This window comes from Chlorocebus sabaeus, chromosome 24 (genome assembly GCF_047675955.1).
Source record: "Chlorocebus sabaeus isolate Y175 chromosome 24, mChlSab1.0.hap1, whole genome shotgun sequence".
NCBI lineage: Eukaryota > Metazoa > Chordata > Mammalia > Primates > Cercopithecidae > Chlorocebus > Chlorocebus sabaeus.
Window position 1 is genome coordinate 44026829 of NC_132927.1, and position 23946 is coordinate 44050774.

General features: G+C 42.0%; 1 protein-coding gene across 2 annotated transcripts in view; it reads left to right on the plus strand.

The window, feature by feature from the left end:
- Positions 1–23946, plus strand: part of ARG2 (arginase 2) — a 33633-nt gene that overhangs the window by 6426 nt on the left and 3261 nt on the right. Inside the window, exons 2-6 of one of the 2 annotated variants that reach the window (XM_007987079.3) lie at positions 7636–7714; positions 18753–18930; positions 21678–21837; positions 22705–22799; positions 22982–23086. In XM_007987079.3, the coding sequence (XP_007985270.1) occupies positions 7705–7714; positions 18753–18930; positions 21678–21837; positions 22705–22799; positions 22982–23086 (548 nt within the window). In that variant the 5' untranslated portion in view covers positions 7636–7704. The remainder of the gene's footprint in view (positions 1–7635; positions 7715–18752; positions 18931–21677; positions 21838–22704; positions 22800–22981; positions 23087–23946) is intronic. The other variant, XM_007987077.3, reaches the window with a different exon arrangement.

The following is a 23946-nucleotide window of genomic DNA, read 5'->3' on the forward strand; positions in this document are numbered from 1 at the left end:
AAAAACTACAATGGCCGGGCGTGGCAGCTCACACCTGTAATCCCAGTACTTTGGGAGGCTGAGGTGGGCAGATCATTTGAGGTCAGGAGTTCGAGACCAGCCTGATTAACATGGTGAAACTCCATCTCTACTAAAAAATACAAAAATTAGCCGGATGTGGTGGCACACGCCTGTAGTCCCAGCTACTCAGGAGGCTGAGGAGGGAGAATCACTTGAACCGAGGAGGTGGAGGTTGCAGTGAGCAGAGATCATACCACTACATTCCAGCCTGGGCAACAGAGTGAGACTCTGTCTCGGCGGGGGTGGGAACTACAAGGAAATAACATTTCACACCCACTAGGATGGCTATGATAAAAAAGACAGACAATACCAAGTATTAGTGAGGGTGTAAAAAGATTGGACCTGTCATATACTACTGGTGTGAATGTAAAACTGTGCAGCCACTTTGGAAAACAGTTTGGCAGACCCTCAAAGTTAAATGTATAGTTACTATATCCTCAAGCAATTCCATTCCTATGTATATACCTAACAGAATTCAAAACACATATTCACACAAATTTTCTTTTAAGACAAATTCTCGCTCTTTCACCCAGGCTGGAGTGCAGTGGTGCAATCTCGGCCTCAGCCTTCTGAGTACCTGGGACCACAGGTGAGCGCCACCATGCCCAGCTAACTTTTGTGCTTTTAAATTTGCCATATTGGCCAGGTTGGTCTCGAACTCCTAGCCTCAAGTGATCCACCTGCCTCAGCCTCCCAAAGTGCTGGGATTATAGGCATGAGCCACTGCACCTGGCCACACAAAAACTTATATACAAATATTCATAGCATTATTCATAATGGTCAACATGTGGAAACTCAAATGTACATTAATTGAATAGGTGAGGAAATTTTGACATATCCATACAATGGAGTATTATTCAGCCATAACTGGAATGAAGTACTAATTTATGCTACAACATGGATGAACCTAGAAAACATGCTAAGTGAAAGAAGGCAGACACAGAAGGCCACATATTATATGATTCCATTTATATGAACTGTCTAGAATAGGCAAAGCCATAGAGACAGAAAGGAGATTAGTGGTTCCCAGGAGCTGGGAATGACTGCTAAAGGGCATGGGTTTCTTTTTGAAGGGTGATGGAACTGTTGTGGAATTACATAGTGTCGATGGCTGCACAACTTCTTGAATATATTAGAAAGCACTGAATTATAAATTCTAAAGGGATGAATTTTATGGTATGTGAATTATATCTCAATAATTAAAAAATTAGGCAATTATGATCAGTAAGGAGATATATATATATATGAAACTTCTGAATTGCTAATATTGATCTATTTTGTGACTTGGGTAGTAACTACAGGGTGTTTACAACTATCTGTTACGTAAGTTTTATGTGTTTATATTTTATGAAATATACAATAAAGACACTACAAATCATGTCTGTTGATAGATATGGATATTTTTAAGCTTTAGTTTTGGGCATTGAAAAGAGATGAAACTGGCGTCTCTGAGGTGCCTTTTGAACCGTATTATATCTTTGGGACAAGAATTGGTTGCTAGGTTGACTCAACAGCAAATATCAGTGATGTTTCTGAAGAGAGTGTAGGGCTGTATGATCCACCAAACCTTCTGCCTCCGCCATTCACACTCTTCTATTAAACAATTATCAAGGCATAGTAGCTCATGCCTGTCAGTCCAGCACTTAGGGAGGCCAAGGTGGGAAGATTACTTGAGGCCAGGAGTTTAAGATCAGCCTGGATGATGTAGCAAGACCCCATCTCTACATTTTTTAAGAGTCTATTTCCACAGCAAGGAAGAAATGAAAGTACAGCATCTGTCCCACTCCCTGCAAAAAAGTCTTTGCCTAGGGTCTGCATATGTGACTGGAAGCTAAATTATTGGAATGAGCTTGTTTGTTTAAGGTTAGTAAAGTGCTGGGTTCTTCGATTTCTAAAGTCATTCTGATATGTATTTGGAAAAGTAAATGTCTAGCAAATTGGCTTTATATTTCCTTTAGAGATCTAGCAAAGACCAAACCTGCTTTGGACCTCATCTGTGCCACAGTCCCCTCGGGGGATGGGCCACCTGTAGCAGAAGAATAGGAGCTGAGGCATGAGCTGATAAGTAGCATCACTTTAGGGCCCACTCCAATCCCACATGGAATGTCACTAATAGTGACCTGTTTCTTTGGGTTCAAGCTTTTCATTTTCTGGGCCTCCTTGATATTGCAGATTCTTTTATTTTATAGATAGGTCTCACTATGTTGCCCAGGATGGAGTGCGGGGGCTATTCCCAGACAAAATCATAGTACACTACTGCCTCAAACTTCTGGGCTCAAGCAAGCCTCCTGTCTCAGCTTTCTGGGTAGCTGGGATTACAGATGTGCACCACTGTGCTCGGCTGCAGATTCCTTTTAGGAGGTGAATACATAATCAGTAATTTGCTAATGCCTTAGTGAAAACTCAGTGATGTGCCTGCATAGAGGGAAATCTATAATAGACACTATTGGGATTTGGCAAATTTCAATGTAGTCATATATTTCCCATTTATGACAGAAAATATTTTAACTTAATATCTTTTATTTAACTTAATACCTCTTATCAAAAGTTTTTGATACTTAACATTTACCATCTTCTAGACACTGTGCTAGGCATTTGCTATTATCCCATTTTCAAAATTTGTAAAAAGCAAATTTTGACCACCTCAGCCATTAGGATGGCTACTATCAAAACAGAAAATAAGAAGTGTTGATGAAGATGTGGAGAAATTGAAACTCTTGTACACTATTGGTAGGAACATAAAATGGGGCTGCTATGGAAAACAGTATGGCAACTCCTCTAAAAATTAAAAATAGAATTACTGTATGATTTAGCAATTCCACTTCTGGGTATGTACCCAAAAGGATTGAAAGCAGGATCTTGAAGTAGTTGCGTACCCATGTTCACAGCAGTATTAACAATAGCCGAAAGGTGGAAGTAACCCAAGTGTTCACTGATGGATGAATGGAGAAACAAAATGTGGTACATACATATAATGGACTATAATTCAGTCTTTAAAAAGCAGGGCTGGGTGGGGTGGCTTATGCCTGTAATCCCAGCACTTTGGGAGGCTGAAGCGGGAGGATTGCTTGAGTCCAGGAGTTTGAGACCAGCCTGGGCAACTTAGCGAGACCCCATCTCCACAAAAAAAAAAAAAAAAAAAAAGCCAGGTGTGCTGGTGCATGCATGTAGTCCTAGCTACTCTAGAGGCTGAGGCAGGAATATTGCTTGAGCCCAGGAGGTTGAGGCTGCAGTGAGCTGTGATCATACCACTGCATTCCAGTCCAGCAGCATGGACAACAGAATAAAGCCTCATCTCTGTTTAAGAAACAAAACAAAGAAACCTGACATATGCTGCAATATGGGTGAACTTTGAGGACATTATGCTAAGTGAAATAGGCCAGGTACAAAAGAACAAATACAGCATTATTCCATTTATATGAAGTTTTTAGAGTAGTCCAATTTATAAAAACAAAGTGGAATAGCAGTTACTAGGACTTGGTGGGAGAAGGAAATGGGGAGTTAATCATTGCTTAATGGGTACAGAGTTTGTTTTGCAAGATGAGTTCTGGAGATGGAGGATGGTAGTGATGGTTAGTTACACAATAATATGAATGGTACTTAATGCTACTGAACTTAATTTTAGGCATATTATCACAATTTAAGAAGAAACATTTAAATATAGAATGTATATTAAGAACGAGGAAGGTCACTTGAAGTTCTGGCTTCTTAGGAACATAATGCTGTATATGAACATAATGCAGTATATCTGAAAACTCTTCAATTTGTTATTCAGTGCATTGTTTTGATCTGTAAATAAATGCTGATAATTTTTTTAAAAAAAGGAAACTATGGGGGCAGGGCGTGGTGACTCATGAGGCCTGTAATCCCAGCACTTAGGGAGGCCGAGGCGGGTGGATCACCTGAGGTCAGGAGCTCGAGACCAACCTGGCCAACATGGTGAAACCCTGTGTCTACTAAAAATACAAAAATTAACCGGGCATGGTGGTGGGTGCCTGTAATCCCAGCTACTCTGGAGGCTGAGGCAGGAGAATTGCTTGAATCCAGGAGGCAGAGGTTGCAGTGAGCCAAGATGGCACCACTGTACTCTGGTCTCAAAAAGAGAAAAAAAAACAAAAACAAAAAAAAACAAAGTATGACCTGAGGAGGTTCAGAAACTTTCCCAAGGTCAGTAGTAGAGTTGAGAAGGAGTTAAGAAACTCATTTCTTGCCATATGCAACCCGAATTTTGGATTGTCCAATCAACTTCTCAGTCTTCTTGGCTCTTATTACAAAGAAAGAAACGGAACTACCCAGCTTTCTTTTTAATAGAAATGTTATTTATAGTTTATAATGAATGCACTGCATAAAAACTTCATAGCTTCATTATTGTGAAATGTATTCAGGATCCTACAGTAAAAGTGAAGCATTCGCAAAGACTTCGAAGGCTACGCAGAAAACCTTTCTAAGGATCTGTGTGGATCAGATAGATACTTGGCAAATTTTTTAGTTATACATTGTTACAGAAAGTCCACTTAAAAGTGATCATTTGAAAAACAAAAATGTAAATAGTTTCAAAAATCTTTTAAAAATCATCCTAAATGTATGATCTTCACCTCCAGCTTCTGAAGAGCCCTCATTCTCAGGGTCTTCCTTCCCTCATTTCCCACCACAGCCATCTCATGATCCTCAAGCTCATGCTTTTCCAACTTGGGTAGGGACTCTCTCAGCTTTCTCCCTGTCATCCCCCAAAACAGTTGTATTGACAAAGAACCTTTTTTAACACCCTCCTTAGAGGATGAGAGTCTAGTTCCTGTCTTAGGTTGGTGCAAAAATAATTGCAGTTTTTGCCATTGAAATGGGTACCATAGATAAGAGTGCCCATGGTAAGGGCTTGAAAGTAACAGTGGAAAGAAAAATAGTTCATTTGACTCTCAAACAGTTTGGAAAGTAGTCCAGAGCTAGTTTAGCGGTTCTGTTCCTTTAAGTTCAGACCTAGATTCTTATCTGGTGCTACTGGCAAGGCCTCTGCCTAATTGCCAGATGGCTGTAGCCTCAGCAGCAGGATGGAAGAATGAACAAAGAAAGGAGCAACAGCAGTTCTCTTCCCCTCCCAAGAAGTTGCTGCGGGAAACTTCTGCTTATCTTATTGTCCAGAACTAGTTCACATGACCACATCCAGTTACAAGTGAGGTTAGTAAATGTAGTTTGTTTGTTCGTTTGTTTGTTTATTTATTGTTTTATTTATTTTAGACGGAGTCTCACTCTGTCACCCAGGCTGGAGTACAGTGGCATGATCTCGGCTCACTGCAACCTCCACCTCCCAGGTTCAAGCAATTCTCTGCCTCAGCCTCTACAGTAGCTGAGATTACAGGCACCTGCCACTGCGCCCAGCTAATTTTTTGTATTTTCAGTAGAGATGGGGTTTCACTATCTTGGCCAGGCTGGTCTGGTCTTGAACTCCTGACCTTGTGATCTACCTTCCTCAGCCTCAAGTGTGAGCCTCTGCACCCACCCCATGTAGCATGTAGAATGTAGTCTATTCTAAGAGGTTATGTTCCCAGCTAAAAGCCTTTTCTCTCTGGAAAAAGGGAAGAATGAATTTTGGGTAACTAACACTCAGCAGTGCCCTCTACCTATACTCTAGACCCCCTTCCCTCCGACGGTCCCTGCTCCAGCATTATCCCTCCTCTCACCTCGTGTCATGGCTCTTCTCTCCTAACCTGTCCTTTTGGTAATTAATTGTACAACCCTTACCCTCCACCATCCCCCTTGACCTTAGGTAGCCCTCTAGCTGTTGTCCAGTTATTTTGTTTTTCTTCAGAGCCGACTTCCTGGCTTTCTCATTGCCCTTTCACATTTCAGCTTGTTATAATGTGGCTTCGTAGGCCATCATTGCAGTAAACCTAGTATTGCTGCAGTATCTGACCTACTTCCTAATAAGATGAACAGTATAATATTCTATTTATTTACACCACTAATCTTGCTTTCTTTATTGAAACCAACACTATTCTCTCTTGGCTTCAACTTTTCAAATTCCTCTAGTAAATCCTTTCTTTCTTTTTTTTTTTTTTTTGAGACAGGGTCTCACTCTGTCACCCACGCTGGAGTACAGTGGTACAATCTCAGCTCACTACAGCCTCGACCTCCCAGGCTCAAGCGATCCTCCCACTTTAGCCTCCCAAGTAGCTGGAACTACAGGCACACGCCACCACACCAGCTAACTTATTTTTTTTAGAGACAGGGTCTCACTATGTTGTCCAGGCTGGTGTTGAACTCCTGACCTCATGTGATCCTCCTGCCTCGGTCCTTCCAAAGCGTTGGGATTACAGGTGTGAGCCACTGCATCTGGCCTACATCCTGTTTTTCTACCTACTCCGTACATGTTGGTGTTCTCAGGATTCTGTCCTTGATTCTCCTGCTTTATCCTGTCTTGGTTGGCAGTTTGCTTCCATGGCTTTACTGTCACCTGTATGCTGATGCCACCCAAAGTTCTATTTTTTTTTTTAAATTTTTTGAGACAGGGTCTTGCTCTGTCATCCAGGCCAGAATGCAGTGGTGTCATCTTGGCTCACTACAGCCTCTACCTTGTGGGCTCAAGTAATTCTCCCACCTCAGTGTCCCAGGTAGCTTGGACCATAGGCTTGTGCCTCCATGCCTAGCTAATTTTGTTTCTTTTCTTCTTTTTGTTTTAGAGATGAGGTCTCACTGTGTTGCCTCAGGTTGGTCTCAAACTCCTGGATGCAAGCAATCTTCCCACCTCAGCCTCCTAAAGTGTTGGGATTACAGGCATGAGCCACTATGCCCAGCAAAAACTTTATCTCTAATACTTATTTTTCTTCCTAACTGTAAACCTATATACAGATGTCTTCCATGTAGCTCATCTTTTTAACTTTTTGTTATGGAAGTGTTCAAACATAATGAAAGTAGAGATGGTAACATAACTGACTTGATATATCCATCAGCCAGCATCATCACCAATACGAGGCAATGTTTTTTACACCACCTCCAGACCATTTTGGAGTAAATCAGACCTCTTGTTTCATGGACTGGACAGCATCTTTTATCACACACCGTGTATCCTAACTTTATTATGGCCACTCAGAAGAGAAACAGACTTCTCGTATCTTAACACAGGAGGTGGTTTTGCAAATTGGAGCAAGGTGCTCACCATCTGTACCCATGGGAGTTAGGCTCTTACCCTTCTGTAGGAACTGAGAGGTTGAGGCACTATCTCCCTAAATGCGTGCATCTCCAGGACATGGCTCCCTGGGTCCTTGAAGAAACATTCCTGCGTTGTGAGACTTGTGAGAGGCCTATTTAGTCATTGTGAAGATTCACATAAGTTTGAAAAGCATAGAGAAATTATGAAATAAAAGGGAAGAAGGGAGGTCTCTTTCTTTATTTTCAACAGGGAGAATTAAGCCTCTTAATTTTTAATTAGTATTATTCACATTGCCTGATTAAGTTATACTTTTTAGGTTTCTTTTTTTTTGTGTGTGTGTGTTTAAGTTTGAGTTGAATTCAAGTAAGGTCCATATTGCTTTATATTTTAAGACCTTTATAGGTTCTCTCTTTTTTTTTTCTTCTTTGCAGTTTATTTGTAGAAGAATCTAGGTCATTTGTCTGCAGAATTTCTCTGTTTAGAGCCCTGTGTTCTACGACATGTTCTATGGTAATGTATACTTCATCAGAGGTGACATTTCAGTGATACTGTCAGCCACTGACTATTGCCTAGAATTATCCATTAACCTGTCTCCATGTACTTTCAACAGGATAGTCTCTAACATATCAATGTCAATATATCCCAGACTGAACTTACCGTCTTCTCCCTCCCTTCCCATGCCCCTCTATTGCTGAACTCTCTGTTCCCTCTCATTTCTTTCTTTAGCTTCCTGTGGCACTTTGCTTCTCCAGGTCATTTTCTACACTGCTCTCTGAGCACTAGATCCAAAATGCAAATTTGATTTGTCTTCCTGGCTTAGAAACCATAGTTGTTCCCCACCATATTTAGGATCTGGGCCTTGCCCCCTCCTCCTGCCGCATCTCTTTGCAGTCCTCTAGGTGCACTCTGGGTTCAGAGGAATTGTGCATTTTCTATAGGGCTGAAGGTATTCTCTCCTCTGCAGTAAGCATTTCCTCCTCCTCTCTTATTCCTGGCTAATGTCTTCCAGACTCAGATATTGCTGCTTCTGAGAAGTTCTCCTGACCCTTCTCTTCCTGGATCTCTGTTCCCGCCACACCCTTTGCACAGCTGGTTCATAGCAGTTAGCACTGGGCTGGGCTGCCACTTTCTCTGCCTGACATCTCACCAGCCTGTGAGCTCCTTGAAGTCTGCACCATACCTTATTTCTGCATCCCTAGGATTTGGCGGAGTGCTAGGCACACAGTATACTTTTGTTGAAGGAAAAGAGGGAGCAAAGCATCTTAGCTTTCTCCTGTAACTTCATTCACATCACAACCCTTGATGAGTCTTCCCGAACAAGTATTTTGTTTCTCTGAAAATGATCTGCTACCCACCTGGTCTCCCAGATTTTTAAAAATGTATGACTCAAAGGATAACTGCCATATATCAAACTTTAACTCTTGCAAGCTAAATACTAGTAGGGGCCGGATGTGATGGCTCACACCTGTAACCCCAGCACTTTGGGAGGCCAAGGTAGGTGGATCACTTAAGCCCAGGAGTTCAAGACCAGCCTGGGTAGCATGGCAAAACCCTCTCTCTACCAAAAAAAAAAAAAAAAAAAAAAAAAAAAAATTAGCTGGGTGTGGTAGTGCGCTTCTGTAGTCCCAGCTACTTGGGAGGCTGAGGTGGAAAGATGGCTTGAGCCCAGGAGATGGAGGTTGCAGTGAGTTGAGATCACACCACTGCACTCCAGCTTGGGCAACAGAACCAGACCCTGTCTCAAAAAAAAAACCAAAACAAAAAAAAACAAAACCAAAAATGCTAATAGGTAGTAATGACGAGTTATTGCTCCCTTTTTTGAGATACATTTTTAAACCGGGACATCAGTAGATAATGACTGCTTTCTTCAAGTAAGGCTGACCTCTAGTTAGTTTAGACAGATGTGGCTTTGTTATTTTAATATCCAAATTAGTACAATTCAGAGGCAGAACCTAAGAGATTACAGTGGTTGGCTTAAATAATTTAATCTTTGAATACATTTACTTATCCCTCTCTATTAATGACCAAACCTTGAAGGAAGGAGATGTTACAAGGGCTGGCTGGAGCTGCCTCCTCTGGAACTCTGAAGAAAGGAACTGGGACAGATATCTCAAGACACATGGTTCTTTGGCTGGGCGCACGGTGGCTCATACCTGTAATCCAGTATTGAGAATAAATATATGTGGTAATGCTCAGCTTTGAAGGGAAGAAAAATGGACCCTTTCTGGCTCCCTCCTCTATGCCAAGAGAAGAGAACTACAGCCTAGAAAAAGAAGTAGAAAACACCTTCCTGTGTGACCCAAGAGTTGAGTCACTGTAGGTTGTGGCATTGTGGTTAGGGATTTCAGAGAAGCAGTGTTCTAAGATTTACTTGGCCTTGCCTTTATATTCTTTTATAGGGAATGCAGGAAATTCAAACTATGTGTGAGAGCAGGACTCTTTAAGAGCCGTTCCAGTGAGAAATCAGTGGGTCTGCATTTGTTTGCCACTTCTTTTTTTTTCTAGTAGGGATGGGGTCTTGCTATGTTGCCCAGGCTGGTCTTGAACTCTGGCCTCAAGCAATCCTCCTGCCTTGGACCCCAAAGTGCTGGGATTACAGGTGTGAACCACCACGGCCAGCCTGTTTGCTACTTCTCACCAGAAACTGTTTTTTTAAAATGACATAGCAATATTACAGATTTTGGGAAGTCTTAGGTTACACCATCAGTTTCAAGAAAAAGGAAAAGGATAGGGTGGGGAGAAAAACCACAAAGATGCCTCATCCAGTTGAACTAATCTGTAATCTCTAGCATGTGTCAGGTCTTTCCTTGTTATCTCATTGAAACCACTATGTGAGGTAGGACAGGTTTAGAAACTGAACCTGACTAGAGATCTGGACTGTCCTAGGAAGTTAGTGGGCAGATGGCAGGGCTTCTTTTCTTTGCATCCAGTGTAGCATTTAGCTAACTGAGGCTGTCTGAGTATTCTGTGCTTTCAGCCCAAAGTAGTAGGGAATGCAGTCTGCTGCTTTGAGGTTTCTTGGGCAGACTCACCAGGATGCTAGCCCAGGGTCTGGGGCAGGGAGCTACCCATCAAAACTGGTAATTTGCAAAGCTGTAGTCACCAGCCTGATGTGTCTTTTTAAAAATTCTTTCTGGAACAAGGCAGAGTGTAACCATTATTATTATTATTATTATTATTATTATTTTTTTTTTTTTTTGAGATGGGGTCTCACTTTGTCTCCCTGGCTGGAATGCAGTGGTGCGATCTCACCTCGCTGCAACCTCTGCCTCCTGGGTTCAAGTGATTCTCCTACCTTAGCCACCCAAGTAGCTGGGACTACAGGCATGTGCTACCATGTCCAGCTAATTTTTATATTTTTAGTAGAGACAGGGTTTCACCATGTTGGCCAGGCTGGTCTCAAACTCCTGACCTCAAGTGATCCACCCACATCAGCCTCCCAAAGTGCTGGGATTACAGGTGTAGAGCACTGCACCAAGGTGTAAACAATTTTCAAACATCACATGCTCTAAAGAACAGTATTTTATTTCTGGGGACTGTTGCTATTTCTTCTTCTTGTTAGCTACTGACTGGAAAGACTGAAGTTTTATCAACATGTTAACAATAGCAGGTCTTGTCTTCTCAGAGGAGCTCAACAGTCTCGTTCTGAATGGATATGGTTATGTGACTTCATGAAGCCAGAGCAATCCTCCTCTTACCTCCACCCCTGCCTGTGCTGGAACCGGGTTCTAGGGTGTACTAGGGTGCCATCAGCTGACAGTCTGTCTGAGAAAGCCTGAGCTGGCTCATCATGGTCTACAGGTGCTCAGAGGGTTGACATGAGTTTGGTTCAGAGGGGTGTACATTCCAAAGCCTATCTTTAGAAGATGACAGCATCTGTTCTCCTTAGGCAAGAAGGACAGATGTAGCTGGAGAGCCAGTTAGCAGGAAACATATAACTGGTGTTGTAAATCATCTCAGTTACTATCTTGAACTAAATTTTCAAGTGTATTTTGTATTCATATATATATTTTAACTCAAGGATCATATTCATGCAAAGGCATCTATTAACACCATATTTGTATCATTTGCTCTCGAGGTTAATGCTGGTGTATGTTAGATGGATATGTTCCAAAGTGACTGGCCTGGATCCCCACAGTCACTTTCCTTGAGTCCCCAGTGCCACTATCTGTGCCCCTGTCTTTCTCAGTCATGGTCCTCACTGCCTCTGAGAAACCTATCTGTCACGGAGGCAACATGAGAGCAGAGTAGGGAGGCAGGAGATGTTACAAGGGCTGGTTGGAGCTGTCTCCTCTGGAACTCTGAAGAAATGAACTGGGACAGATATCTCAAGACACATGGTTCTTTGGCTGGGTGCACAGTGGCTCACACCTGTAATCCAGCACTTTGGGAGGCTGAGGCAGGTGGACTGCCTGAGGCCAGGGGTTTGAGACCAGCCTGGGCAACATGGAGAAACCTTGTCTCTACAAAAAAATACAAATTAGCCAGGTGTGGTAGCACATGCCTATAGTCCCAGCTACTCTGAAGGCTGATATGTGAGAATTGCTTGAGCCTGAGAGGTTGAGGCTGCAATGAGCCATGTTTGTGCCACTGCACTCCAGCCTGGGTGACAGAGTAAGATCATCTCAAAAAAAGAGACAAGGTTCTTGAGGTTGTACAGTCTTTAGGAGTTAAATGCACCAAATAAAATTCAGATCTCTGCATTTTATTGGTAGTAACCAAATGAGTTTACCTAAACAACAGTCTCTCCAAAGGTTATTGCCCAAATTACATTTTATGGATAACAGAAATTCTACTTACTTCAAGTGGCCTGAATTAACCCCAGCATCCCCCATTCCCCACCCTCCAGTTTGGACTTCTAGTAACATTGCAACTTTATTTTTAATAAGCTAGTATTTCAGGTACAACCTTGTTCTAACAATTAGCAGTCGCATCCCTTTAAAATTCCAGGAATTCGGCTGGGCGTGGCAGCTCACACCTATAATCCTTGCACTTTGGGACACCAAGGCGGGTGGATCACCTGAGGTCAGGAGTTCCAGACCAGCCTGGCCAACATGGTGAAACCTGTCTCTACTGAAAATACAAAAATTAGCCGGGCATGGTGGCAGGCACCTGTAATCCCCGCTACTTGGGAAGCTGAGGCAGGAGAATTGCTTGATCCGTTGGGTAGAGGTTGCAGTGAGCCAAGATCGTGCCAGTTCACTCCAGCGTGGGTGAAAGAGCAAAACTCCATCTAAAACAAACAATTTTAAAAAAATTTTAAAATTAATTTCCAAGAATTCCTTTTACATGGGGCTAAATCTGCCATGTATAATATTTGAGTCTGTAATTTTAAAAGCCATTAGTACCCTCTCAGCACCAAGTGAGGATGCAGTCTTTTTCTCCTGATTTCACTGATTTGTTATTCCTGACAAGTCACAAACATTTCTATCCTATTCATATGTAGAAACAATTTGGAAAAACTGCACACTAAGAGGCCCCTAGCTTTTCTCCATGTCTGTTATTCTACCAATGGGCTGCCTATGGCTCAGCAGACCCTCCTGTGTGTCAGCCCACTTTGAAACCCATCTCTCTTGACTTGCTAAGAGCCCTGGTAGCAACAGGGGTCACAGCAGTAAGGAGAATGGGATAGTCTTATGCTGTCAAATAAAATAAAATAAAAAATAAACCTCACTCATCAATTATATATGAGTCTCTAACCAAAGGGTGATTCAGTTGCTGTTAAACAGCTGGAGCTATTTAGCCTTGCTGAAATTCTTCCTCTGCAATGTGTGGATAGTGATACCAGCAGAGGATGCGAGAATGCGCACCTATCTGTAGAATGTATAGTACAATGTGGTGTGTAGAGGCAGACAATTATTATCCATTTCCTGTCTCTGGCTTCTTTCAGGGATTTACTCACTAGCCCTGAAATAGAAGTGCTGTTCACAGATATTGCTAAGGTCAGGTAAGGCTGTTTTGATTTCTTCCTTACCCCCTGGTTGCATCATTGTGTTGATGCACTTGTGTTCTTGTTCCACTCTGATAGAGCCTGGAGAGGTTTATCAAGGCCAAAGGTAACATCTGGGGCCTGAAAGATCAGAGTGTAGTACTCGGTGGATTTTATTACCAGCACTCAGGAGAGAACCTACAAGGCTGTGCCAGTGTATAAACAGTAAGTGAAAAATGAGAGCCTTTCACATTGCTTCCAAATCTGTTTGACATGAGAACTTCCTTGAAGTTTCAGGCTCCTCTTGTCCTACAATGTCCTCTTAAAAGAGAAGAAAGAGCAGCAATGAAACACTAGGTCTCACCTGACCTGGACTTACAGATGAGTTGACTTGATGCACAGTTAGAGAAAGGGAAAGTTCCCTCAGGCATAACAGCCAGACACATATTCCTTACACATTACAATGTTTGCATTTTTCATCATTACCCCAAGCTTCATGAAAAATTAGCGAGACCATTTCTTATGACCTATGAACCAGAAGAATTTGCCACAGCACCCTGATAAAGAAATAGCTTTAAGGCTGGGCATGGTGGCTCATGCCTGTAATCCTAGCACTTTGGGAGGCTGAGGTGGGAGGATCACTTGAGGTCAGGAGCTCAAGACCAGCCTGACCAACATGGCAAAACCTTGTCTCTACTAAAAATACAAAAATTAGCTGGACATGGTGGTGCATGCCTGTAATCCCAGCTACTTGGGAGGCTGAGGCAGGAGAACCCCTTGAACCTGGGAGACAGGAGGGTGTAGTGAACTGAGATCGCGCCATTGTACTCCAGCCTGAGTGACAAATCAAGACTCTGTCTCAAAAAAAAAAAAAAAAAAAAAAAAAGGAATAGCTTTAATATTACCCAGTTCATCCTGCTCTTACAAAATGTTAACGTCCTATCAGCCTCCTCACTCCTCTTAAGAAAAAACTGTAGCAGATGGGTTACAATTCATGTTTTCTACAACAACATACTAGAACGAGGATTCAGATAATCCTAGAACTAGGGTTCTGTTCTACCAGTCCTTTGGGTACCTCAATACTATTGGCACAGTGGGCATTAGAGGAGAAAGCTCTTAAGAGGTGACATCAGGCTGGCATATATTTGTTGATTCAGTTCTGTAATTAGAATAGTTTAACATAAATTTGTAATCCTAGAGCAACTTTCATATTTTGTTCTTAAAAGTTATGGCAGTAGAATAAAAAAGTACTCACTGTGGCATAGATTGCTAGCTATCCACCAAAATCCATTCTCATTCTCTTCTGGACATAAGCTAGACCTGCATTTGCTGGCCAGTGCCAAAAGTGAGCAGGAGTAATGTGCCACTTTCAGGCCAGAGTCTTGAAAAGAGGAGGTGTGCTTTCTCAATGCTTTCTTTCTCTCCTGCTGCCTTGAAACTGGAGAGACCTAGACTTAGCCAGACAGATGGCAAAGTCCTAGATATGGGAGCCACAAGCCAGGTCTCTGAATTACCGCATAATGGAAAGCCTCCTGCTGACCTGGAATACCTACCCTGGATGTTAAACGAACAAGAAATAAACTGTGTTTCAGCCATTATTTGGGTGGAGTTGCTATGGCAGTTAATTTACTCTAATAACCTTACTTAAAATAATATTATGTATTATGCTTATAACTAGGCCAGGCATGGTGGTTCACACCTGTAATCCTAGCTCTTTGGAAGGTCATGATGGGAGAATTACTTGAGCCCAGGGTTGGAGACCAGCCTGGAAAACACAGTGAGACCCTGTCTCTACTAATAATCCAAAAAAAGGGAAAAGAAATGATTAAAGTCTGAAAGGATACAGTAGTAAAACCTGGGGAGTAGGTTTGGGACCTCTGTTATACACGTTATCATCCAATTTTACAGAGAATTTCAATTGCCAGTAAGAGAAGAGGGGGAAGAAAGCAAAACAATGCAAGTACAAACTATTTGTCATAGGAGTTCTTCTTTGATGCCCCTGATCCTCAGTGAACTTCCTTTGACTCCTTTAGGACTCATTGTCACAAGTCCTTACATGGCACTGAAACTGTGCAGATTATAGAGCAGAGTTGGTTCTTCCTGAATATTCTAGGGGGGCAAAAAAAAAGAGCAGAGTTGGGAGCAGGAAGGTAGGCCACTCAGGCAGGGCCTTTCAAGGTATTAATCCCTTTAGAGGGGGCTGGCCCTTAGCTTTGTGGATGCAGAAACACAAGGTTGCTGAGTGCATAGCTCATCAGGCTTTCAGACCCACAGACTCATGCTAATGGTGCTGGATCAACCTAAGTGCCCATGCATAATTATGTGAAGCAGTAGTCCTTCCAGTGTCCACTGTCTAGAAGCTCTTGCCCATATTAAGGCATGTAGGAAACCAACTGAATAGCCAGAAGGCCAGAAGGTTTGGTGAGATGGCATCAGAGTAAATGGAGTTGGACAATGTTTACAGAATCCACCACCCAGGTTGGGAATTAATCTGATGAACCTCTGACAGAAGTTAGTACCCTTCCAGCACCTGTAATGAGAGCAGAGTGATGGCCTGAATTAGCGACCAAAATCCTATGAAATTCAATCTCTCTTCCTGGGGAATGTTGCTGTAAGATTGCCAAATTCTCTTTAGGTTCATTTTTTAGGCTTTGTGCAGCTTTTTTCTAATACAAGTGAGTACTGTTTTCTCTCACGTTTATCTGAGTCTACATCCTGGTTTGCATGATTGGACTTGGGTAGTCCCCAAGTTCTGTGACATATCCACTGGATTGAGCACTTTAATTCCCCTGTATTTCTTCTTGGTCATATGAGGATTGAATGAAAGCGCTTGGCAAATAGTTCTGAAAAGTTAGTTAATATTATTTAACTCCAGTTTGGGGCCTTTTATATGACTATTCCTTAAAGTGCAATGACCAAAATATAAATTTATAAAGAGTATAAATCTGTTATAATTGTACACCTAATACTATAAATCAGCAGGCATACCCTGGTGTCTTACATCTAATAAGAACCTAATGGTTGATGTGATTTAAGGAGAGTGCTGAGATAAACATGGAGGTGAAAGTAGAAACATCCAGGAATTGTCCAAGATCTGTGCAGTAGGCTGGGTGTGGTGGCTCATGCCTGTAATCCCAGCACTTTGGAAGGCTGAGGCAGGCGGATCACTTGAGGTCAGAAGTTCGAGACCAGTCTGGCCAACATGGCAAAACACTGTCTCTACTAAAAATACAAAAACAAATTTACCGGGCATGGTGGCACACACCTGTAATCCCAGCTACTCAGGCTGAGGCAGGAGAATTGCTTGAACCCGGGAGGTGGAGGTTGCAGTGAGCCAAGATTGTGCCACTGCACTCCAGCCTGGGTAACAGTGCAAGACCCTGTCTCAAAAACAAAACAAAAGTCTGTGCAGTCCAGGATTGAGTTGTCAACAGAGTAAAGACTTGATATTGACTTGAAGGTTAATTAAAACTTTCATTCTCTTAAGTCTAAAGTATCTTCTCCATATTTTGAGATTTGGTGCAGTCCATAATGACTTTACTCATACCTTTTTGTCTTTTTTTAAATAAAAGATTTTTATAGATGTTTTATTTGGTTCACATTTTTCTCTTGGTTCACAATGTCTTTGGCCTGTTGTCATATTTTTCTCCTCCTACCCCTGCCCCTGCTACCTTTTTATCTAGTTGTCTGGATCTTCTCCAGGTCAGGGCCTTTTATACGACTATTTCTTAAAGTGTAATGGCCAAAAGATAAATACAGAATTCTTGCTGTAGGTGTATCTTACCTTTAAGTATAGGTCTGGGTGACACAAGGGCTGGGGAGGAAAAAAAGAATAGGATAAAGTTTTCTGTCTTGTTTCCAATATCTCTTGGTAGCAATTCCTTGGTTGGCCTCATGGGTTTTTGTTATGGTCATTTTTTATTTTTATATTTCCTCAGAATTTTGGCTTTGGATCGAGTTTGGGTTCAAGAGGTAAAGCTCAAAATTATAATTTAAATTCATGATGAGTCTATGCTGCTCTTAATCCAAACCTTTAACACAGATCTCTGCCAATATTAAGATATGCCATGTCTACCTTGTTACTGCCCCTTCCCCAGTACCGGGACCCTAAGAATACAATCTATGTCAATGTTCTGTTCTCTGATAGTTCAGATCCCTGTTTGATGGAGTCACATTATTTAGTTCTCACCCTAAATGTAGCATCCAACTTAGGTGGGAAAATATTCAAAGCTGTGAGAATATAGCACTAGTTCTTAAAGTGCTGGACTCATGAGGAATTCCTTAGGAGACAAATTGCATAGTAAAGGGTAGAGGTTGAGCGTCCCTAATACAGAAATCCAAAATCGGAAGTCTTCCAAAATCTGAGACTTTTTGAGCACCAATATGACAAGTTACCCTGAACACACTGTATTAATGGTATGTCATATTTTCTGCTGTTAAGTACCTATGTGTGAAAAAGCAAGAAAATAACTGCCTATTAGTAGCATATAAATTCACAGTCAGGAAGATGGTGATGCCAAATAATCAGATTGTCCACATGGGTGGCTGTGATAGTGACACCTTTGTTTTCTGATGGTTCAGTGTGCAGAAACTTTGTTTCATGCACAAAATGATTTAAAATATTATATAAAATTACCTTCAGGTTATGTGTATAAAGTGTGTATGAAACCCAAGTTTTGTGTTTAGACTTGAGTTCCATCCCTAAGATTTCTCAATATACATAATGCAAATATTCCAAAGTCTGAAAAAATAAAACAAAAAGTCTAAAACACTTCTGGTCCCAAGTCTTTGGATAACAGGTACTCAACCTGTACAAACTCTGGAGCCAGATGGCCTAGATTCGGATCCTGATTCTGGCACTTAACAGCTGTGTAACTTGGGTGGTTACTTCTCTTTGGCTTCAGTTTCCTCATCCACAGAATAAGCACATTTTAGTTGCCTCACAGAATTGTTCTGAGTCTTAAATAAGAATATATGTTGAGCAGTTAGAACAATGCCTGGGATCTTGGAAATAATCAATAAATGTTAGATATTTCTTTTAGGATGTTTCAGATTGGCTTTTTATTTATAAAAGATTGTAATATGTGAATTTCTTGGCCAGGCATGGTGGCTCATGCCCATAATCCCAGCACTTTGGGAGGATGAGGTGGGAGGATCAGTTGAGGTCAGAAGTTCGAGACCAGCTTGGGCAACATAGCAAGACCTCATTTCTACAAAAAGAAATTTTAAAAAAAATGAGAATCTCTGTGTATTTTTGCTAAATTAATAGTACTTAATTTCCTTTAAAATTGTTGGTTCTTAATTTTCTTTAAAATTGTTGGTTCTTTCTGATATTTTACTTCTACTCTATCACTCTGGGATATCTGAGGTCTAACTGTTAACCATTTTTTTATTGTTGGGTTTAGTCAATTGACATCTCTTAGTTCCAGTTTCCAACATCTGCAAAACTATTCATAATAGGATCAAGATAATCTTCCCACAATCATTTGACATTTTAAATTTTGCTATGACAAAATGATTATGATGTGTACTTTGTCACATATTATCATTGTGGCCCAGGCTAGTAAGAGTTGGAGATAGCACAGAAAATTCATCTTGCCATCCCTCATTTGTTTCCAGGCTGCCACCTAAAAGACTTTGGAGATTTGAGTTTTACTCCGGTCCCCAAAGATGATCTCTACAACAACCTGATAGTGAATCCGCGCTCAGTGGGTCTTGCCAACCAGGAACTGGCTGAGGTGGTTAGCAGAGCTGTGTCAGATGGCTACAGCTGTGTCACACTGGGAGGAGACCACAGGTAAGCTGGGAGCCAGGGGTGGTGAGGGGCTGGATTACATGGTGCTTTGGGCTCATCACTTAGCTTTTTTTTTTTTTTTTTTTTTTTTTTTTGAGACGGAATCTCGCTCTGTCGCCCAGGCTGGAGTGCAGTGGCCAGATCTCGGCTCACTGCAAGCTCCGCCTCCCGGTTTACGCCATTCTCCTGCCTCAGCCTCCGGAGTAGCTGGGCCTACAGGTGCCCGCCACCTCGCCTGGCCAGTTTTTTTGTATTTTTTTTTAGTAGAGACGGGGTTTCACCGGGTTAGCCAGGATGGTCTCGATCTCCTGACCTTGTGATCCGCCCGTCTCGGCCCACTTAGCTTCTTTACCTGTTTCCTCACCTGGAGAAAAATACTCTACAGAATTTTTTTTTTCTTTCTTTCTTTTTTTTTTTTTTTTTTTTTTGTTGAGACGGAGTCTCGCTCTGTCATCCAGGCTGGAGTGCAGTGGCCAGATCTCGGCTCACTGCAAGCTCCGCCTCCCGGGTTCACGCCATTCTCCTGCCTCAGCCTCCCGAGTAGCTGGGACTACAGGCGCCCGCCACCTCGGGGGCTAGTTTTTTGTATTTTTTTAGTAGAGATGGGGTTTCACTGTGTTAGCCAGGATGGTCTTGATCTCCTGACCTCGTGATCCGCCCGTCTTGGCCTCCCAAAGTGCTGGGATTACAGGCTTGAGCCACCGCGCCCGGCCTGAATTTTTAGGGTAGATATTAAAATAAACAGCATTTAAACGCCTAAGATATTGAGCTGCTGAAGGGGCACTGTGGCTTTCTTTGTATGACACATTGTACAGTAAGAACATGTACATTCAGACACAGCAAGTTCAGAGGTTTAAGTGCCTAGGCAAGGTTCCTAGGCACTGTGTTACATGTTTGTCTCCTGGGAAGCTTTCTTGAGACACTATCTTTTGACTTTGGAGAATTAGAAAGATCCATTGATAGGCTGAATTTGAGAGTTTTTGTTAGCATTTCTGCTAACAGAACTGTTAGAAATCCCCTTTGGCATGTTATTACCTTTTCTTTCTTTCTTTCTTTCTTTTTGAGACAGGGTCTGGCTCTGTCTCCCAGGCTGGAGTACAGTGGCATGATCTCGGCTCACTGCAACCTCCACCTCCTGGGCTCAAGCCATCTTCCTACCTCAGCCTCCCAAGTAGCTGGGACTACAGGTGCACACCACCATGCCTGGCTCATTTTTGTATTTCTTGTGGAGAGGGGGTTTGGCCATGTTGCCCAGACTAGTCTTGAACTCCTGAGCTCAAGCGATCCTTCCACCAAGGCCTTCCAAAGTGCTGGGATTACAGGTGTGAGCCATTGTGCCCAGCCATGCATACATTTTCTGCCTCCACAATATGGACCCTAGTGACTCATGCAATCAGTCCTTTGATCCTGTCTCCTCCTGAATCAGCATGTAGTTGATTGAGCACTGTTCTGATATTTTCTCAGCAGTGCTACAGATTGTAGGAAATTTGTGATATATTAAGGCCTAGATGAAATAAATATACATGGAATAAAACAACAATATTGAATTCTACAGAATTTCAAAGGAGAAAGAGATCAATCTGGACTAAAATAGATTTCACAAGGGAATGTGATTTGAACTAAGCAATGAAGGTCTTTGGTAGGAAAAAGGCACTGAAGTACTAGGAGTATTGAGCCCTCCATACATATTCTCAGTTCATCCTGCTAACAATGCTATGTGGTAGATATGGTTTTATCATTTACTGCTGGAAGCATGTACGGACAGACATATGAGAACTTATCCAAGATCAGCACAGTGGTGCATGCCTGCAGGCCCAGCTACTCAGGAGGCTGAGGTGGGAGGATCGCTTGAGCCCAGGAGTTTGAGGCCAGTCTGGGCAACACAGTGAGATCAGTTCTTTTAAATACATAAGAAAGAAAGAAAACTTATGCAAGGTCTAGAACCAGGAAATAGAGCTGGAATTCAAATCCAGTGTCTCTTCTGGTGATTATTTTCCCTGAGGTGCTGAGAGCTTTTCAGATCACTGAACAGAAATGAAATCTTTTGTTACATCTGGAGAAGCAGGTAGATTCCTCCTTGGGAGGAAAAAAAAAAATGACTCAGGTTGAAGAAAATGGTCACACCCAGGTTCTCCACTGAGATGACAAGGCCATTCAATTAAAGTAACCAGTGGGCAAGTCGCCTGCCTCCTTTCTCAGTGTGGTCTCTGGAAATTTAGTCTGTCTTCTCTTCTGACTTCTGGTCAAGTCTCACTGTTTGGGGACCACTGATCAATGTGATTACCAGAGATCTTGTTTTCTTTTCTTGTGGCTATCTGTATTGCAGCCATGTTACTGATTACCGGCTCAATGTTAAAACCTAGGCAATCTGAAATTCTAGAGAGGAAGGGGTAAGTGCATAACTTGAATAGCTGTTGAACATTTTCAAGAAGAGGCATTTTTAGGTCACTGCTCCTTTTATGTGGTATAACATATATGACTACCTTGATCATCAAAGCAACTCTGATTTACACAGGTCAAGTATTACTATTATCCCTATCTCATAGAAAAGGAAACTGAAGTCTGTCTAAATCACTCAAGGTTAATATTTGGGAACTACAACTACAGGTCTTGCTTCACCCAAACCCAGCCTCCGTCTAGGCCCTGGCTTTGCCCTGTGGAGAGAGTATAAGTTGTTTTGGCTGAGGACATTTGTTATTGGTCATGTTTGCCAAGCAGAGGGCTTTCAAGATTATATTTGTTCTTTGCAGCCTGGCAATTGGTACCATTAGCGGCCATGCCCGACACTGCCCAGACCTTTGCGTCGTCTGGGTTGATGCCCATGCTGACATCAACACACCCCTTACCACTTCATCAGGAAATCTCCATGGACAGCCAGTTTCATTTCTCCTCAGAGAACTACAGGACAAGGTCAGTGGGCCAAAATGAAAAGAAAGGTGAATGCTTGCAGAGTTTTGCTGGGATTGGTCTAGTTCAGTAAGATTGTGGTGAAGGGTGGGCTTGAGTGTGGATTACCACTCCTTCATTTGTTCATCACTATTATGGACCAGGCAGTCTGCCAGATGCTAGGGGTATAAAGACTAGGACATAGTCCCTGTTCTTTGAGGGGGGCGGGGAGCTCATAACCTTGTAAGAAAGCAAGGAGGGGTAGTAACTATAGCAACTGGTATACCTACAGCCTGAGGACTTCTTGGTTAGAGGCTCCCAGGCCATATTCTCAGACACACTGATCTAGAGGACAAATAAAACCATGATGACCTCTGGGTAACATTTTCCTGAGCAGCTCAGAAGATATGGGAGTCCCTGTTAGGCATAGACTAGAATCTGTATATCCCACCCCTCAGTGAGAGACCAAGTCAAACCAGGACACTACAAAGATTATTCATTGGGCAGAAGTCCTGTGTCGGCTGTTGGCCAACTTGAGATGGCAACCAGGTTATGCTTCAAGAACCAATCTGTAAACAAGTCAGTAATGTGCAATGGGATAGAAAAGGGCTAATCAGCAATATTCCTGCTACTAGGTAAGTTAATGAGAAACCAAGACAACCTTAGAGATTTTATTCTTCGTGAGAAAGCACTACTGTTCCTCAGCTGCCCTTCTGAAACATTTCCACCTTGTATCACTTCTCCTTCCCCGAGGAGTGTGTCCTGTGTTGCTCTAAACTTACCCTGTGGGTGGCAGAAGAAAGTAGATTGTATACCCAGCGAGGCACATGGTGATGATCTTGGTGAGACCAAGAATTCTTGATTAATCCTGTCCATTCCTCCCTTCCATAGGTACCACAACTACCAGGATTTTCCTGGATCAAACCTTGTATCTCTTCCCCAAGTATTGTGTATATTGGTCTAAGAGATGTGGACCCTCCTGAACAGTAAGTTGATGCATTTGGCTGAAGTTTAGGGCCCATCCTACCCAATTATGTTCCATTTGAAAGGCTGATGCTCGACTTGGTCTATTGTAGGTCACTACAACAAACCCACCCCCTCCCCCAAATATGCATTTATTAAAAATGCTCTTTAAACTAAGGACTCCTTCCTTTATATCTCATCACAGTTTTATTTTAAAGAACTATGATATCCAGTATTTTTCCATGAGAGATATTGATCGACTTGGTATCCAGAAGGTCATGGAACAAACATTTGATCTGCTGATTGGCAAGTAAGTAACTATAACTGATGTCAGGGCACACCCCCAGTGGGCAACACACTTTAGCCTGTTTCTTGAGGATAGCAGCTTTACTTTTAAAATAAAAAGCAAAAACATACACATAATTTTAAATAGTTCAGAAAGGCAAAATATGAAACACAGGTCATATTCTTCCTCTGGGGTTTTTGGGAGGAGGGCTTCCTCTAAATCATTGCCTAGATCTTCTGTCTCATGAATTTTTCTTGATCTCCATCTTTAATGCTTATCTTCTGAGATGACAAGCATTTATTGTTTCAACTGTCCCATTCTTCCCAGTCTCACGATTGTTTCATATGAGTTTTATGTTAAGCAAATCTTGGCAGTGTAGAAAGATGGCAGTTGAATACTAATCAAACGGTAGTTTTAAGAGCATTTTCCCAATACCAAGTATTTACTTGGGTGATTAATGTCGGAACTGTTATCTGGTAGTATGTCATTTCGTAAGCTGTTAAGAAACTTAGTTGTTAGCGTCAGCCTTTGGATACTGGGGCTATAATGAAGTTAGAAATGGAAGATATTAGAACTGCAGACCTAAAATTAAGAGTTCACTTCAGCTGCTGTTAGGTTCAGAGAATAACAGCAGCCATAACCTACATCAAGCCAATTTAAATTAGACTGTATCAGAGCCCAATCTCATCTAGAAATGAAGAAATCCCTCTATTGACAGTTATTAGTGTAAGAGGTTCTAATACCCAGGGTAAGGCAGAAATATACATTAGAGTTAGTCTGTCTGAGGCATGCAGAACAAATGGCAGTATCATGAAGTGGTAGGTAGGAAGTTAATATTGCCAATCTCAATAACTTCCAAGAATAGAAAGCCTGGAAATGTATTA